At 47.3% G+C, this 17,180-nt stretch overlaps 1 protein-coding gene across 1 annotated transcript in view; it reads left to right on the top strand.

The window, feature by feature from the left end:
- The first annotated feature begins 8,881 nt into the window (after positions 1 to 8,881).
- LOC116328013 (nucleolar protein 4-like) overlaps positions 8,882 to 17,180 on the top strand; it is a 113,902-nt gene continuing 105,603 nt past the window's right edge. The window contains exon 1 of the mRNA XM_039604481.1: positions 8,882 to 10,243. Coding sequence (XP_039460415.1) covers positions 9,884 to 10,243 — 360 coding nt within the window. The 5' untranslated portion in view covers positions 8,882 to 9,883. The remainder of the gene's footprint in view (positions 10,244 to 17,180) is intronic.

Here is a 17,180-nt window from a genome sequence, read left to right as displayed (position 1 = left end):
TACCTGTCTGTCACAGAGGCCACGCCCCTCATAAGGCTAATTTTAAGCCATAATATAAACAGGTGTTATAAAGGAGGAAATGATCCACAGACACCAAACAGTTTGTGTATCAGGCTGTAAACACGTTTAATTCTGCTGGAAGGTTTTAATATGGGGACTGACTCACTGTTGCCTCTGCTGGACACACACACACACACACACACACAGCCTGTTTTATGTTTTTACATACATAGTTGTTCATATATCTCCATACATTAGTGTGCCCTCTGTGCAGAGTTAGAGCCTTGATCTGTTGTGTGTGTGTGTGTGTGTGTGTGTGTGTGTGTGTGTGTGTGTGTGTGTGTGTCCCAGGCAGGAGTCAGCAGCAGACCTCATCCTCGACGCCCACTCTCACTCCCTCTAGCTGACTGGCACCATGGCAACGGAAAGATCCAGCCAGCTGAGCAGGCGAGGCGACCGGGCCATGTGTGTGTGTGTGTGTGTGTCCCTGTGCATGCGTGTGTGTGTGTGTATTCTTAGTAAATGTTGGCGTCAGTATGGAAGACTGAACACATTAAACATGACGGTAAACCTTGATGCTGAAAAGTCATTTGATAGCGTTACGCTAACGTTTTTAATACCAGATACTGAAGAAATGTGGACTGAAGGAGGCCAGCCTGTTAGTGAGGAAAGAGTCAGGGATGATCCAGAGAGGACGGCCCTTGCCCTGGATTATAAATGAACATTCGCGCACGATTACTGGACTTATTTCAGTCACTACCCAGCGAGGTACCAGAGACTACTTAAAACACGGGACAAAGTTTTCTTCAGGTTTATATGGAACGACCGGAGGCCGAGGATCAAGACTGAAACTCTACAACTACCAGAACATACAGGAGGTGCCAAACATTCAAAGAGATTCCATCTGTGGTTTGTGGGCGTGCCACGGATCGTGAGGCTACGGGGAAAAACTCAGGAAGGTTAATTCAAAGTCCTGCTGGAGATGAGACAGACACTGTGACCCAGCCACAATAAACTGACATAATATTATACAAAGATATAAATAGAAGGAAGAGCTTGGAGTACTTCGATGGGTGGATTACGACAGGTACTTGACTCCAAATACTTTTGGAGATTATGTAAAATGGCCTGTAAATGGTAAATGGCCTGTATTTGTATAGCGCTTTACTGGTCCCTAAGGACCCCAAAGCGCTTTACACAATCAGTCATCCACCCATTCACACACACATTCACACACTGGTGATGGCAAGCTACATTGTAGCCACAGCCACCCTGGGGCGCACTGACATGTATCGGAATTTCAGGAGCGGGACCACGCCTCCAAACACGCTCCTTCTGGTTCTCATCTATATAGGTTCCCCCAGTTCTGCAAGCTGTTCATTCTTGTTTACGTGCCCCCCCCTCCCTCCCTCCTTGCTCTCAGTTCTTTAACTTCTTCACTCCTATTTAGTACGCGGCGATCGCCAGTCCCCTTCGAGGCCTTCCCCAAACCGCAGCTCAGTTCATGTCCAAGCATTCACCTTTACCTACTAAAACGCTGTCAAACCTCAAATATGGATGTTGGCCCAGCTAGTGAAAGGAGCAAAGTGAATATCAGCACTGTGTACAGTGATAAAAGATGAGAATTTACAGTTTTTAATTATGAGACCAGGACAGATTCAGAAGAAGAAGAAAGTGAAGTTAATTAGTAAACTTAGATAAAAGTAGGATTATTGGAACTGTAGCAGAAGTGTACAACTCAAAGAAATATAGAATAACATCTACATGATCCCATCAGCAGGTGCAGAGCTAGATATTCCTGAGAGGACTGGTTGGATGTACGGAGAACATCGTTGGAAGACCTGGATACGACTGCTTGTCAGCCCCAAAAACAGGAGTAAGTTTGTCCGTGGAGCAGGAAACCACTGTCACGCCTTCTGGCTCCGCCCTGCTGAGGTCATGTATGGTGTTGTATTTACACCATGACGTACATTTGCACACATTTGTGTCCTTATATGTATATTTATGTTTAAATTTATACCTGTATCTCTTATCTATTCTCTTTCTACACTTCATTTTATGTGTTTGCTGCTATGACAACAACTCCCCTCTGGGATTGATAAAGTGTGTCTGACCTGGTGTAGGTCGAAGGGATGGAAACATCGTGCCAAGAGAAGACACATATCTGTGTAAAAGCCATGAGGAGATGGTACGAATCCGACGCTGCAAAGCAGGAGGCTGGAAGGGGAATTCATCTTATGGAGCAAAGACACACAAGACAAGACCTCAGGAGGAACGACGTCGAGAGACGTGGAAGAAAAGGACCAAATTCATGTGTCAACGACTCGTTTTTCTCTCCGTCCTTTGTTTTTACTGAAAATCAATCAAAATAAAGTGTTAAAAATACATGAATGTATGAGAAAAATGATGTACACTGATGCTTGCTTTGATTTGTGTTCAGTTTTGTATTTTTTAATCCTTGATGGTGTCTAAAAACTGAACAGGTGAGGCGGCTCTCTCCCCCTCAGCTTCGTCCTGGTTTGGGATGCCCCCGCCCCGTAACTGTCAGGAGATTTCATGACAGAGTCAAACAGGAAGAGGAGGAGGAGGAAAAAGGAAGAAGGACAGTTTCACAGAGAAGGAAACCGAGGAGGCCTCAGACATGACCGAGACACTGGGGGTGTCCAAATTCAGAAGCTGCATCCTCCTGAGCCCGCATTTGAATGCCGATGCGACATCACAGCGACGCGACGAAGGCTGTCCAAATTCGTAGACTCCTCCAAATCCGGCCGACAAATGCGTCCTCCTTTTCCCCAGATTTGAAGGATGGGTTGGGTGTGTCCTTCGTGGCCCACCATATCCCAGAATTCTGCCAATTCCAGTTTCCAACAATGGCGGCAGCTACTTAGTTTTAATATTACTCTTATTAATCTTTCTGGGTCACAAAATAAACTTTTAAGATATTTTCAGGCGAGAATGTAGCTGTGTAAACTTCAAATATCTGCTGCGTTTATCAAGACATCGCATATTTGCAAAAGTGCTCCGACGTTTTCGGAGACGTCTGTTACCCACCAGCTCGATAGCTGACCAAGAGGTTCAATGGTCACTCGAGCCGGCGAGAACAGTGAACTCACGGCACATCATTTTTACCAGCATCAGTCAATAATCATCAGTGTGAGCTTCAGATAAATTCAAACTTTTCACATTCAGAGCACAAATCAGGTTTAAAGCCAAACATCGTGTCAGTACGAGGACGACTACGTCAGAAAACACTGAAGGATTGAAGCCGGTTTATATAAAGTCAGACAAACCTGAGAAAAGTTCACTTCCTGTTTCTGTTCAGACATTAAATCAGTTCAGTCTACTGCATCTATGACATCTCCTATCACACTGAGCTCAGGTCGCAGCAGATGGCCCCGCCCCTCCCTGAGCCTGGTTCTGCCGGAGGTTTCTTCCTGTTAAAAGGGAGTTTTTCCTTCCCACTGTCACCAAAGTGCTTGCTCATAGGGGGTCATATGATTGTTGGGTTTTTCTCTGTATAGATTATTGTAGGGTCTACCTTACAATATAAAGCTCCTTGAGGCGACTGTTGTTGTGATTTGGTGCTGTGTAAATAAAATTGAATTGAATTTAGATCTGCTTATTATAAAACACATGTTTGTCTTCAGATCATGACTCTGGGAGTGGATCTAAAACTGATCTGCTTGCAGTTTTTAGCAGAGCTTAAATACCAGCTGACCGAATGACTCCCCCCGTGACCTCTGTGCAGTGTTGGGAAGGTTACTTTTAAAATGTATTCCACTACAGAATACTGAATACATGCCCCAAAATGTATTCTGTAACGTATTCCGTTACGTTACTCAATGAGAGTAACGTATTCTGAATACTTTGGAATACTTAATATATTATCATGCTGTTTACAACTACATGAATGTCCTATTGCTGTGATTTATTACTGTTACTGAAGGTACGTAGTACGAAACCGTAGTAAAGGGACCTCTGGCTAATACGTCGGGTTCGTGTTGGGCTGGTAGCGAAAACTAGCTTTACTTTGTTGTCTGGGTCAACTTTGCTTGCGGGAGACAGAGAGAGCGTTGAAAGGCTGCTCCAACGGAACTTATTTTTCAGGAGGAAAACACGAACACAGTGTACAGTTGAGTCTTAATAGCTTACTTACAGCTGGGCTCGTCAGGCACTCTTCTTGGCTGCAGTGGTTATTATTATATTTACATGCTTCCAGCTCCCGTTTTTGCTCCGTGACAGCTCGGCCTTTTCCTTTCTCTCCCTCCCTCGCTCACAGACACATAACGTGTATGGCAGTCCATTCTCCCTGCAGCACGGACTACACTGCCCATGAGGCTACATTCTTTAGGGCCATGCCTGTAGCATTCTGCCTTTTAGCTTAGCACAACAACAACAACAAAAAAGCGCTCTCTCACCCAGGAAACACGCAGAGAGAGAGCGTCACCCTGTAACCATGGCAACCGTAACGCTGCCGCCTGGAACAACAGAACGTAGCTGTCAAACAAACCCAAATAGTCCTGACCAGCGACAATATGAAACAGGAAAGTACCGCCGTGTATCCATTTATTTCAACAAAGTAACTGTATTCTGAATACCACCTTTTTAAACGGTAACTGTAACGGAATACAGTTACTCATATTTTGTATTCTGAATACGTAACGGCGGTACATGTATTCCGTTACTCCCCAACACTGCCTCTGTGACATGTGCACAGGTAAAGTATGAAGGGTCAGCGAGTCACTGAAGTGTTACAGATGCGGTTTTCACCACAGACTGTATGAAAGATGAACGTAGGTCTGAGTGGCCACCAGGGGGCGGTATCCATGGTTACAACATTTCTTCTGGTCCTGTAGAAGAAACCGGCCCTCGGTGACATCACCGCCGAGTTTATTCATACTGAATAAAACTTGAAGTCAGTTTTGAAAGCTTTGGTCAGAAGGACTTTCCTGCACATGCTCACTGGCTGCTGGGCTGTGATTGGTGAGTCGTTAGCGTACAGCTTCACGGTCAGATCCACGCCTCGCTCGGTGTCACCCAGGTGACTTCCCCCCAGCCTGCTCATGCTAACTTCACAGGCGTGGATAGCGGGACCGTTATCCTGCAGTGACAGCAAGCAACAGGCCGTGCACGGCATGGAGAATGTATACATGCGTCACGCCGTGAGATGAGTGCGGTATCTGTTACCAAATCACCAGATCACACTGTGGACGGTGGCGAGACTTCTTCTGCCGCCACATTTTTAGACTTGACAGGCAGAGAGAAAGATCCCAGCATGAAAGTCCACCGCCAGCTAGAGTACTGCAGGCGCACCGTGCATGCTGGGATCCGCATCGCTCAAACGCAGATGCATAAATCACACGTAAGTGCGTACGCCTCGCATTTGTGATGGTTTCCACAGATTTAGCTCCGTTAACGTTCCGTCTGTTTCAGCTGCGATGACTCGAGAAGCTCTCTGCTGCTGACGGATGCTGCAGGGTCACATCTGTGACCTTTGACTTGTCATATGATCAGCTCCTCACGCATTTCACTGACAATCCCTCAGACAGCGGTTGGCTTCCACCGCCTGCCTTGGCCTCCCGGACAGGAGGAGGAGAAACTGGCGTGTTTTGAAACACACTTTCACTTCCCGTGGTGGAAGGCTATTTTCATCCTCCGCTCGAGTTCCTCCTTTTCTCTCTGATTCCTACGGGGAAACTCGGGGGCCTCCGCAAAACACAGAGACGCAAAGATAACGGCCGAGTTTGGACTGAACGCCAGCTGTTTGTACAAAAACAGGCTTTTATACAGACACCTTTCAAAATAAAATCCTTGTTTCTGCTCTGACACTTTATTTTTCCAGACTTTTACTTTAGTAAACAGATTCATTCTTGTGTTTGTATTTTTAAAAACTCACTACTCTATATTATTGCTCTAATTCTTACAATTTTATCTTGTTCTATTTTTATTTCATCACTGGTTGAGTTTACTATCACAACACAGAAACATCACAACCTTTTGTAAAATTACATTTTATCTTAATAAAAGCTTTTATTTTGTAAAAACTTATTTTTGTTGGTATATCTCAAACTGCGGCCGAGTTTACAATAAAAAGAATAAAATCTGGGGTTGAGATCAGCCACGTCAGTTATACCGGCACTACTAAAGTGCTACACACTGACTGTGATGTCGCCGTGTACGCCGCCGCTCGCCTCCACTTGCCTCCTCCTGAAAACCCTGAGCAGCAGGAGGTGGAGGCTGTGGTGATGTTTTTTCAGGGAGAGCTGCTGCGTCTCCGTCTCTGTGTATCTGAGAATCTCTCAGCTCCTGCTCTATCACTGAAATGGTGCTGAAGACCAACATGCTGGTGTGCTCGTGTCTTCAGCCCGGCCGGGTGCACGATAGTGGGGGGGGGGCGTCACTCTCGTCACGTGCCATGGGTCACGAGGGCACGCAGTCTGTAGGAAGGGAGCGAGGTGCCTCGTGCTAACGTGTGCGGCTCAACGTTAGAGGTTAAAGGGAGTAAGGCCTGTAAGAGGGATAAATGTAGGATTTAATGCAGAAGTGAGCAGCGGCGTTGCTTTGAGCTGATGTTTTGGTGCGTTTGCAGGAAGATTTCTTTGTGAATGTGAGGAAAACGAACACGTCACACTTTCCTCTGAAAGCAGCAGCACGCTGTTTGTGTTGCTGGTTTAACTGTCAGCTGTGCTCGGCGGCGTTCCTGAGGAGGAAACAACACCGGCCTCAGACCACCTGAGAGGTCTCCAGGGGAAACCGGCAGTTTGGCCTGAAGAAGTGAAGACAAACAGCGGCGGAGGCGTTTCGTGGTGCTGCAATGTCTTCTTCTGTGGTAACAAGGCTTAAATGAAGAGAGGTCCCATTGAGGTTTTACCATCTCCGTGTCTTCATGCTTAGACGCGAGTGAACTGACACTATTACAACGTAAACCTTTTCCATCTCACGTCCATCCCCCTCAGTTCTTCCTCTGTCTGAAACTTGCTGTTCTCTGTTTTGATTGGCTACCCCCCACAAACAGAAGGTTTGAACAGCAGTGAGTACATGCCTCCTCTCTGTGACATCATCATCATCAAAAACTGTGATAAAGTGAGTGTTCAGAGCAGCCTGAGCTTTAGACTCGGAGTTACTGAACACTGAAAACACGAGCACAAACCACAGCACCCTGAACACACCGACACAGCAGATAATGAGGGCAGAGGACTAGGGATGGGTACCGGTGTCCGGTGCCATGATGGTAAATGGCCTGTATTTATATAGCGCTTTTAATAGTCCCTAAGGACCCCAAAGCGCTTTACATATCCAGTCATCCACACATTCACACACTGGTGATGGCAGCTACATTGTAGCCACAGCCACCCTGGGGCACACTGACAGAGGCGAGGCTGCCGGACACTGGCGCCACCGGGCCCTCTGACCACCACCAGTAGGCAACGGGTGAAGTGTCTTGCCCAAGGACACAACGACCGAGACTGTCCAAGCCGGGGCTCGAACCGGTAACCTTCCGATTACAAGGCGAACTCCCAACTCTTGAGCCACGATCGCCCTGATGGCACCGGTTCTGACATAAACGGTAGTAACCAGACCGAAAAGCAGCGCACATTTCGGTGCTTTATTTCGGTGCTTTTTTTTTCCTGAGCCAATTCTAGCCAATCATTTTACGTTTCCGAGGATAGTAGGCGGGGCCAGGTACGTACGTTCTTTTAGAGCAGAGCTACAGATTAAAAATGCCCAAGGCAAAGCGGTCAAAAGTCTGGCTGTACTTCACAGCAAAAGATGCAAACTCAGCAGCCTGCAACAAGTGCTTTAAGCTGATACTGTGATACTGTCAAAGGAGGTAACACCTCAAATCTGATGAAACACCTGGCGACGCATAGCGGTTTTTTTAAAGCCGAGAAATGCGCCGTGTTTGATAGCTTGCTGCGAGACCTCACACCGAGCACATCTACTGCGGGTGTGGTGCCTGTTATCGGACCCGGAGTTAGCAACATCCCCCAAAACCCCGAAGAGGAGAGTCCTGGCCCCTAGCCCTGTCAGCCTAGCAGAAATGATGAGGATGATGATGGCAGCAGCAGCTGTTCTCCTCTGCGTGAGTAGCTTCATGTTGTTCGTGTGTAATTAACGTTGAGTAGGCTAACCACATTATTACATTAATGCATGTAAGGTGAACTAGCAAACACCGTCCGTAGTTACATGCGGCTGTCTTCTTGTTTGATGGCAGATACTCCCTTCACCCTGGCCAAAAGGCTAAAATGACCAAAGAAAAGTGGAAAACAGTTAAACATGAGAGGTTTTTGGACAAAGTTTGTGTTTTTTCCATTGTTTAAGCACTGCTTCCAGCCAAGAGTGAGACCATATATGCCCTATAGCTGCAGAAAAAGGCTAACATTGTTATCTTTTACAAAAACCAGCTGAACATGAGAGGTTTTTGGACAAAGTTTGTGTTCTCCATTCTTTAAGCACCGGTTCGAGCACCGTTTAAGCACCGGCACCGTTTCAAAAGTACCGGTTTGGCACCGGTATCGGATAAAACCTAAACGATACCCATCCCTACAGAGGACACAGGTGAGACGCACGGGGCACGGGTAAGGCTAAAGACACAGCCAGGTGAGGGGAAGTAAACACAGGTTACCACAATAAAACAGGAAATAACTAAACAGGGGAACGTCACAGACTGAGACCTGGAAGATAAGGAAGGTGGAGCTCTATAATGACAGATACCCGATGACATCACTAAGAGTACAAAAACCTGGAAGTGAGGATAAAAACACAGGAAATACACGAAGGTGAGAAAAGTAAATATAAAAGGCTCAAAGTCTAAAACATAAAACCCTGAAAACAGCAGACTCAGGATCGTGACAGAGTGACGGGCGACGTCATAGTGGTGGTTTCCATCTTTTATTTACAGTCTGTCTGATCTACTATAGTGTTTCATACAGCAGCGTTCAGATTAGCCTGACGGGTCTGCAGGTTACTGCTGTGCGTGTGTCTCATAGAGGAGCTCACACACACACACACTAACTGTGAATAAAGGTTTTAGTCTTCACCTAAAGTGCAGTTTGTTTTCTTTGGGTCACGTGACTCGTGCACGCCGTGAAACTCATGGCGGATTTTTTTTTAAGAGACGTGAACTGGTAAAGCTTTTAATGACGTCACGTCGCCTTCACCTGTCTGCCGCTGCTGTGGCGGGCAGGAAGTGCTGGTTTGCTCATATTTGACGCTTCCTGCTTTCCGCGCACTCAGGACGGCCCCACGCGCACCTCCGCTCCGCGTGTCTGTAGGGAGCCGCAGCCGCTGGGTTGAGGGCTGGCTGTGTTGGAGGAGCAGGAATCAAACAGGTGTCCGGTCAGCTCCATCAGCCCGCAGGAGGAGGAGGAGGGCACGTGAACACCGAGACGCTGCTCTGTGCACGCGGGGCTTCGTGTCCACATCGACGGTGATGGAGAGCCGAGAGCCCGCAGCCTCCTGACCGACAGCTCCACGCTGTAACAGGTGTGTCTGAGGAGCGCGCGGGTAACCCCCCCCCCTCCAACACCGGAGCAGGAGCTCCGTCTCCTCTCCTGGACATCCCGGAGGCGCTCACTCGTGTTTCTGCAGCAACATAGGAGGAGGAGGAGGAGCAGGAGAGGGAGAGGGGAGGCTTTTTTTTCAGACAGCAATTTAAAAACGGAGGAAGCGTGCTCTCCTGTCGGACACGGTTAGCGGCTCTGCCCGTTGTCAGCTGCCCGGTGTCGGCCGTGTTTGATCTAACCGGGTCCAGACTCGTTTCTCCCCCCGGCGCGGAGGCAGGGAGCCGCCGCGTGTCCGGTGGATCCGTCAGAACCGGACTGTGAGCGGATTCGCGCACGGCAGAGCGGAGCGGCTCTACCTCCTGTCCCAACCGGTTATCATGGCAACCAGGACAGCCGGGAGCGCGGGGGACACGGTGACGGCCCCCGCCCTGCAGCGGGCCCGGGCCCCCGGGGCTCCCGCGGAGGAGTTCCAGGACTGGTGCCTGCGCACGTACGGAGACTCCGGTAAGACGAAGACCGTGACCCGCCGCAAGTACAACAAGATCCTGCAGACGCTGCTGCAGGGGGACGAGGAGAACAGCCACGCGCTGTTCCTGCACGAGAAGAGCGGAAACCACATCAACGCCAAGTTCAAGTTCTGGGTCAAATCCAAAGGCTTCCAGGTCGGGACGCTGCCCGACGCCAAGGGCGGCTCCGCGGGCGGCCCGGTGCTCTACGTGCCCATCAAGGCGGCGACGGTTAGTGACGGTTCCTCTTTCTCCCACAGCTGTGTGTGTGTCAGTGTGTGTGTCAGTGTGAGTGTGTGTGTGTCAGTGTGTGTGTCAGTGTGAGTGTGTGTGTGTCAGAGTGTGTGTGTGTGTCACAGTGTGTGTGTCAGTGTGAGTGTGTGTGTCAGTGTGTGTGTGTGTGTCAGTGTGAGTGTGTGTCAGTGTGTGTGTGTGTCAGTGTGAGTGTGTGTGTGTGTGTGTGTCAGTGTGTGTGTGTGTGTCACAGTGTGTGTCAGTGTCAGTGTGTGTCAGTGTGTGTGTGTGTGTCAGAGTGTGTGTGTGTGTCACAGTGTGTGTGTCAGTGTGAGTGTGTGTGTCAGTGTCAGTGTGTGTGTCAGTGTGTGTGTGTGTGTGTCAGAGTGTGTGTGTCAGTGTGAGTGTGTGTCAGTGTGAGTGTGTGTGTGTGTGTGTGTCAGTGTGTGTGTGTGTCAGAGTGTGTGTCAGTGTCAGTGTGTGTCAGTGTGTGTGTGTGTCAGTGTGAGTGTGTGTGTGTGTGTGTGTGTGTGTGTGTGTGTGTCAGAGTGTGTGTGTGTGTCAGTGTGTGTCAGTGTGTGTGTGTGTGTCAGTGTGAGTGTGTGTCAGTGTGTGTGTGTCAGTGTGAGTGTGTGTGTGTGTGTGTGTCAGTGTGTGTGTGTGTCAGAGTGTGTGTGTCAGTGTGTGTGTGTCAGTGTGTGTGTGTGTCAGTGTGAGTGTGTGTCAGTGTGTGTGTGTGTCAGTGTGAGTGTGTGTGTGTGTGTGTCAGTGTGTGTGTGTGTGTCACAGTGTGTGTGTCAGTGTCAGTGTGTGTGTGTGTGTGTGTGTGTGTCAGTGTGTGTGTGTGTCACAGTGTGTGTGTGAGTGTGTGTGTGTGTCAGTGTGTGTGTGTGTGTCAGTGTGAGTGTGTGTCAGTGTGTGTGTGTCAGTGTGAGTGTGTGTGTGTGTGTGTGTCAGTGTGTGTGTGTGTGTCACAGTGTGTGTGTCAGTGTCAGTGTGTGTCAGTGTGTGTGTGTGTGTGTCAGAGTGTGTGTGTGTGTCACAGTGTGTGTGTCAGTGTGAGTGTGTGTGTCAGTGTGTGTGTGTGTCAGTGTGAGTGTGTGTGTGTGTGTGTGTCAGTGTGAGTGTGTGTCAGAGTGTGTGTGTGTGTGTCAGTGTGAGTGTGTGTGTGTGTCAGTGTGTGTGTGTGTGTGTGTGTCAGTGTGTGTGTGTGTGTCAGTGTGTGTGTGTGTGTGTCAGTGTGAGTGTGTGTGTGTCAGTGTGAGTGTGTGTCAGAGTGTGTGTGTGTGAATCAGGAAGTGAGAGTGAAGCCGCACTTCACCTGGCTCACTGCCACCTGTTCCACCTGAGCTCAGTTACAGAGTAAAACCAGCAGAACTATTCAAACTACTGAAACTTTATTTACACAGGACATATTCAGGGGGTAGATGTGTTTTTACTAAAAAACAAACAGTAAAAGTGAGCGGTGATGATGATGATGATGTTTGAGGATACAGACGCTGGAATATTTATTCCAGTCTGCGTCCCTGCACACAGCAGTCACCCCAGCACACGATACTGTTTGTGATTTCTCGTTATAATGAATATAATGAGTCCTGCGCGTCTTTTTTATGTCCACATACAAACCTCACGTTTCCTGTTCAAAGTGTAAATGTTTGGCTTGAAACCTGATTTATTCTCTGAATGTGAAAAGTTTGCATTTATCTGGACGTCACACTGATGAGTATTGGCTGATGCTGGTGAACGTGCCCGCGAGGCGTTCATTAGTCGGATTAATCTCATTAGTCTCCTGATTGGATGTTCAGATGACTGAGGCCTTTTCTGTGTGTGCGCGCGTGTGTGTGTTTGTGTGTGTGTGTGCGCGTGTGTGTGTGTGGATGCCTAATGAAGCTGAAATAGGCTAAAACGCTGTAATATAATATAATCACTTCTCTTCACAACAAACACCTGAGCAGGTGCACAGAGCCGTGCTCTTCCTGAGGAACTCTGCTTATCCAGACCATGGAGTGGAGACGTCTGCTACCTTTGAACTGGATCATTTTATAAACCTGTTTGAATGTTAAAGTGTTTACATAATGATTCCACACCTGAACTCTGAACATGTGGATGCTTTTATATATTTCACTAACAGGTTAAAATGATTCTGACACTTTAACAAAGCTACAAACAGCTGCTGCAGCGACTGTAACAAGCATCATAACGGACTGACGAAGTCAATTTATGAAATTTAGACTGTTTAAAACAGTTAAAGTATAATCGAGGACGGGTCCTTACGATTTCAAATCTATGGATGTCTTCTCAAGTTTTTCTTTTAGTTGAGCTAATTTCCACAATAATCCAGAAAACACTGCAGGAGAGGAGGGTTCATTTAAAGCCCCGAACCCTCCGCCTGCTTATTTAACACAGTCCATATTTTTCTGAGCAGCGGCTCGGTCTAAGCTCAGGTGAGGTGGATCGGTGGACAACGGGCACGTCCGCCCAGCTGCAGCTCTCTCAGTCACTGACGCTGAAGTCAAGCGTTACACCCGCGTGGACGTCCTGCGGGAAGATTAATGAGCTCATATTCAGTTCAGTTCATTTTTATTTCAAACATTTCAAACATGTGCCTTCACAATCATTACAAAATATCATTTCATTATTTGTTTGAAAAGGAGTAGGCAGAAGTATTTACTTATTTGTCCCTATTCTTATTCCCCATTCTTATACTTATTTAAAATTAGGTTTTTATATTTTATTTTAAACTGGTTTATGTTTTTACTTTCTTTTATTTCTTCTGTTAGACTTTTCCATAATTTAACTCCTGTAATTGAGACAGACATAGTTCTTAAAGTTGTTCTAGCACTTTGTATTTTTAAACTCCATTTCCCTCTTAAGTTATACCCACCTTCTCTTTCTATGAACAATTTACAGATTTCTTTTGGAAGCATTTTATTTCTTACTTTATACATTATTTGCGCTGTTTTAAGCTTCACCAAGTCTTGGAATTTAATAGCTTTCATTTTGACAAAGAGTGCATTTGTATGGTCGCTGTACCCCACATCATTTATTAATCTAATGGCCCTTTTCTGTATTATAGTTATTGTTTGTGTGTTGCTTTTGTATGTGTTTCCCCAGACCTCTACACAGTAGCTCATATGTGGCAGTAGTAAAGCACAGTATAATATGCACGCTTATGACGTTTTGTGGTTTTTAAAAAAACACGCTGGATATCAAACATTCTGGTGCCCACCAGCGAGGTTTGGGCTTTCACCGGGAACGTGATTGAAAATATGTAACCGGTACTTTTTTTAAAAAGTGGGTTTAATGCACTCGAGCCTGAATAGATCTTTGTTTGTCACATGGAGCAACAGTAAGCACTTCAATTCAATCACAGCAGCCATCGCCTTATATTGTAAGGTAGACCCTACAGTGATACACAGATCAATCCTGCTTATTCTCACTGAAAGCAGGGATATAACTGATATAACGACTATCCACACACTGTGGAAGGCTCTCCATCCTGACGCTCCGCCCTCATTGTTCCCGCTCTTTGTCCCGATGTTACAACGTCGCCGTGGATCTTCTGATGTGTCACTGACTCTGGGCTGATATCAGATGTATTTTTTGGGATCATCCAGGAGTAAAAGCATAATTTATATAATAATAATAATTTATTGATATTCAGTAGAAACACTTTAACGACTGGGTCATAGTAAAGTTTTCATTCCATACTTGATTTAGATTTTTTTTTCACACTTTGTGACTCTGTGGCATCTAAACATCATTGTTGGTACTGCACAGTCTCAGCTGTGTTCGTGTGCATCGTCGTGCAGCAGGAGGAACCTGTCACAGTGTGACAACCTCCAAGCATTTCATCCTGATGCCTGAGGCCGGTCAGGGTGCTGGTGCCTAGCCTGTACAGGTCTGTGTGTCCCTCCATGGGTATGCTTCCCCAGAGCATCACGTGTGTCACATGTGCTCAGGTTAACCTGCTGTCATCTGTAAAAAGCACAGTCCTGGTATTCTATGGCAAACCCCAGTGCTGGGCCGTGAGCCCACGTTGGGCCCTCAGGCCCCCCTGATGAAGCCTCTGTCTGTTTGCTCAGAGACATTCACACCAGTTTCCTGTGGAGGTCCAGCTTTTCCAGAGCTCATCCTCGTCCTCCTGCCACAAAGCAGCCGATACTGGCCCTGCTGATGGGTTAAGGCCTTCTACGGCCCTGTCCAGCTCTGAGTATCTCCTCTATGTTCCTGAGACTGTGCTGAGAGACACAGCAAACCTTATTGATCCTGGAGGAGCTGGACTACCTGTGGAACGTCTGCAGGGTCCAGGTATGGCCTCATGCTACCAGCAGTGGCACTGAACAGGAAAGCCGAGGATGGGAAATGTCAGAGACCTCCACCCGGGAAAGCTTTCCTGTTTGGGGCTTTTCTCATCGTTGACCCTGACTGTGCTGTGCCCCGGGTGGGGTGAGAGAAGGAAGACAGGATAAGTAATTAGAAATCACGTCTGTCCACATGTTCGACCCTCCAAACGTTGCTGCTGTTCTGTTTTCCATCTTCATTTGCGTCCACAGTCGGAGCTGGTTTAGTGTTTTTGGAGATCCTTCAGTCACAATGTGACGTGTTACTGGAAACCAGTTAGCTAACCTCCTGATAAAAACAGAAAGACCACAGGTCCACAGACCTCGTGGAGAAGCTCAGTCTCCTTTAGGTTTCAGCCACGTGTGCTGCACGACCAGCAGGCTCCGATCACATGACCTCAGGCACCTGCTGTACGGCTGTAAGAAATGTGCTGTATGCTGGTATTTGTCCAAAGCAGAATCTTGCAGAAATCCAGATGCATGAACGGTGATGTGAGCGCAGAGCGTGACACGCTGGGACTTCACCTGCAACACCTGAGTGAAGTGTTTGGCATTTCCCTGAAAATAGAAGTTTTAATAAATGTGGCGGAGGTTTTTATCTGATTATTGTTTCTGGCTGATTTTTGAGCTGAAATATGACTTTACAAAAGAAACAGATTTTATTATTATTATTATTATTATTATTATTATTATTTAATAACTATTCAAATATTCGTAAATCATAATCATCCCTAAAGTCCACTGACCCTGAGTTTGTGGTAACGAGATCCTTTCACTTTAATCTGAAATACTCGTGACATGTTTTACCCGACTGACCTCACGCGAGGACGTGATGCTGATGTTAGTGCTCCGCTAACGTCACGCAGTGTTGCCAACTTAGCTACTTTGTCGCTATATTTAGCGAGTTTTCAGACCCCCTTAGCAACTTTTTTTTGTGAAAAGTAACCAGCGACAAATCTGGCCACTTTTGCTGGTGTTATTGGAGACTTATGACGACTTTTTGACGTGAAAGCACGTATCGCTCTTACAAGCAGCGGTGCTACTGTGGGCACCTCGCCCGTGCCAAAGCGCGCACAGGCGGGCGATCGTCCCCACGCAGCAGGAGATGTTCACACCTACACGTCTAAACTGCAAATGAATCGCTCATGAGCGAAGCAGCTGCTCCCATCCTGACTGTAACGCAGTCAGTTCTTCTCTTACTGTTACTTTTTGACATCATTTAGTGACTTCCAATGACTTTTATGACAGCCAATAGTGATTTTTCTTACTGCAACACTGATGTCACACTGTCCACGTCTTCAATATTATCATAGTGAAGACGACCTGCTGACCTTCACCCTCAGAATGATGAATGAAGATGATTTAGGTGAGTTTAACGTGGTCAGGGTGTTAGTGCCAAACGATCAAATTAATACGATGGTGACGTCCACGATGCTGCCGGTGAGGCTGTGTTCATCATTCATATACAGGCTTTGCTGTCCTTGCTCTCGCCCAGTAGCGAGCGCGGCGTCCCGCTGTTTCTCTGATCGCTCTGTGATATTTGTTTCTTTTTGCGTTGTCGTTGTGCTGACCGAGCCCGTCTGTGTTTCTGTGTCGTTTGCTACCTGCTGAGCCAGGTGACAAACGCTAAACAGGATTTCACCGCCGCCTCGAATGAGCAGCTTCCTGTCTGACGGCATCACGCTGAGTGGGGAATGACCCGAGCGGATCAACAGCTGATCACACACACACTGACTCACAGGTGGTGTGCGTGCAGGTGGACTGTAGTACTTGGCTGTGAGTCACACACAGGAGTCAAACACTGACTGTAGCACAGCTGCTGCTCTCACGTTGGAGCGAATTATTACTGACCCAGCTGAGACGGCGTGCGGAAACAGGATGCTGCTTCCTAACTGTCACAGGAAAGTCTGAGCCTCAGATGGATGAATACTCCTGTGGCAGCCAGCAAATGGAAATGCTTCACATCACAAATAATCCATGTTGTGATGTGAAGATTCTCCACGTGACGGGCAGGTGGGCAACATGGTAGCCTCGGCTGGCGGTCCTGGTCCTGCTCAATGTAACAGCTCAAGAACCTGCTGCAGGTTCTGGTTAGTGACCCTCGAGCTCACAGAGGGTCTCCAGAGCAGAACCAGGACTACAGCGTGAGTGTGAGGGACTCTCTGGAGACAGTAGCACAGTTTGCGGAGCATGCTGCATGTTTTCTTTGTCACGATGTGGACACTTAAACATGCCTGCTTATAGTCAAAGTGCTAACCTGTGTACACCTGTAGTTTCTGGCAAGTGGCAGAAAATCTGCAAAACGAGTGACAGACCACAGATAATCTGTTTGATCGCAAACGAAAAACTGTTATTGTGAGCTATTTTTAGATTTGCAGTAGCTGTTTTTATCACCCTGCTTAAACTCTGAGCTATCAGCTTCCGCTCGCAGGAAAAAACTTTGAACTAGCTGAACAGAGAAGTTTGTAATGAGCTTAATTATATCAGCTGGGAGTCTTTGGTTGGACACAGTCACCCTGAGGATCACGCAGGACTCTCATTGAGGTAAAACACTGACCGCATACGCGTGTCAGTATAATCAGCACTGTGAC

This window comes from Oreochromis aureus, linkage group 20 (assembly GCF_013358895.1).
Source record: "Oreochromis aureus strain Israel breed Guangdong linkage group 20, ZZ_aureus, whole genome shotgun sequence".
Taxonomy (NCBI): Eukaryota; Metazoa; Chordata; class Actinopteri; order Cichliformes; family Cichlidae; genus Oreochromis; species Oreochromis aureus.
Note: the sequence above shows the minus strand (reverse complement) of the source record. Positions and strands in the feature narration are given on the sequence as shown.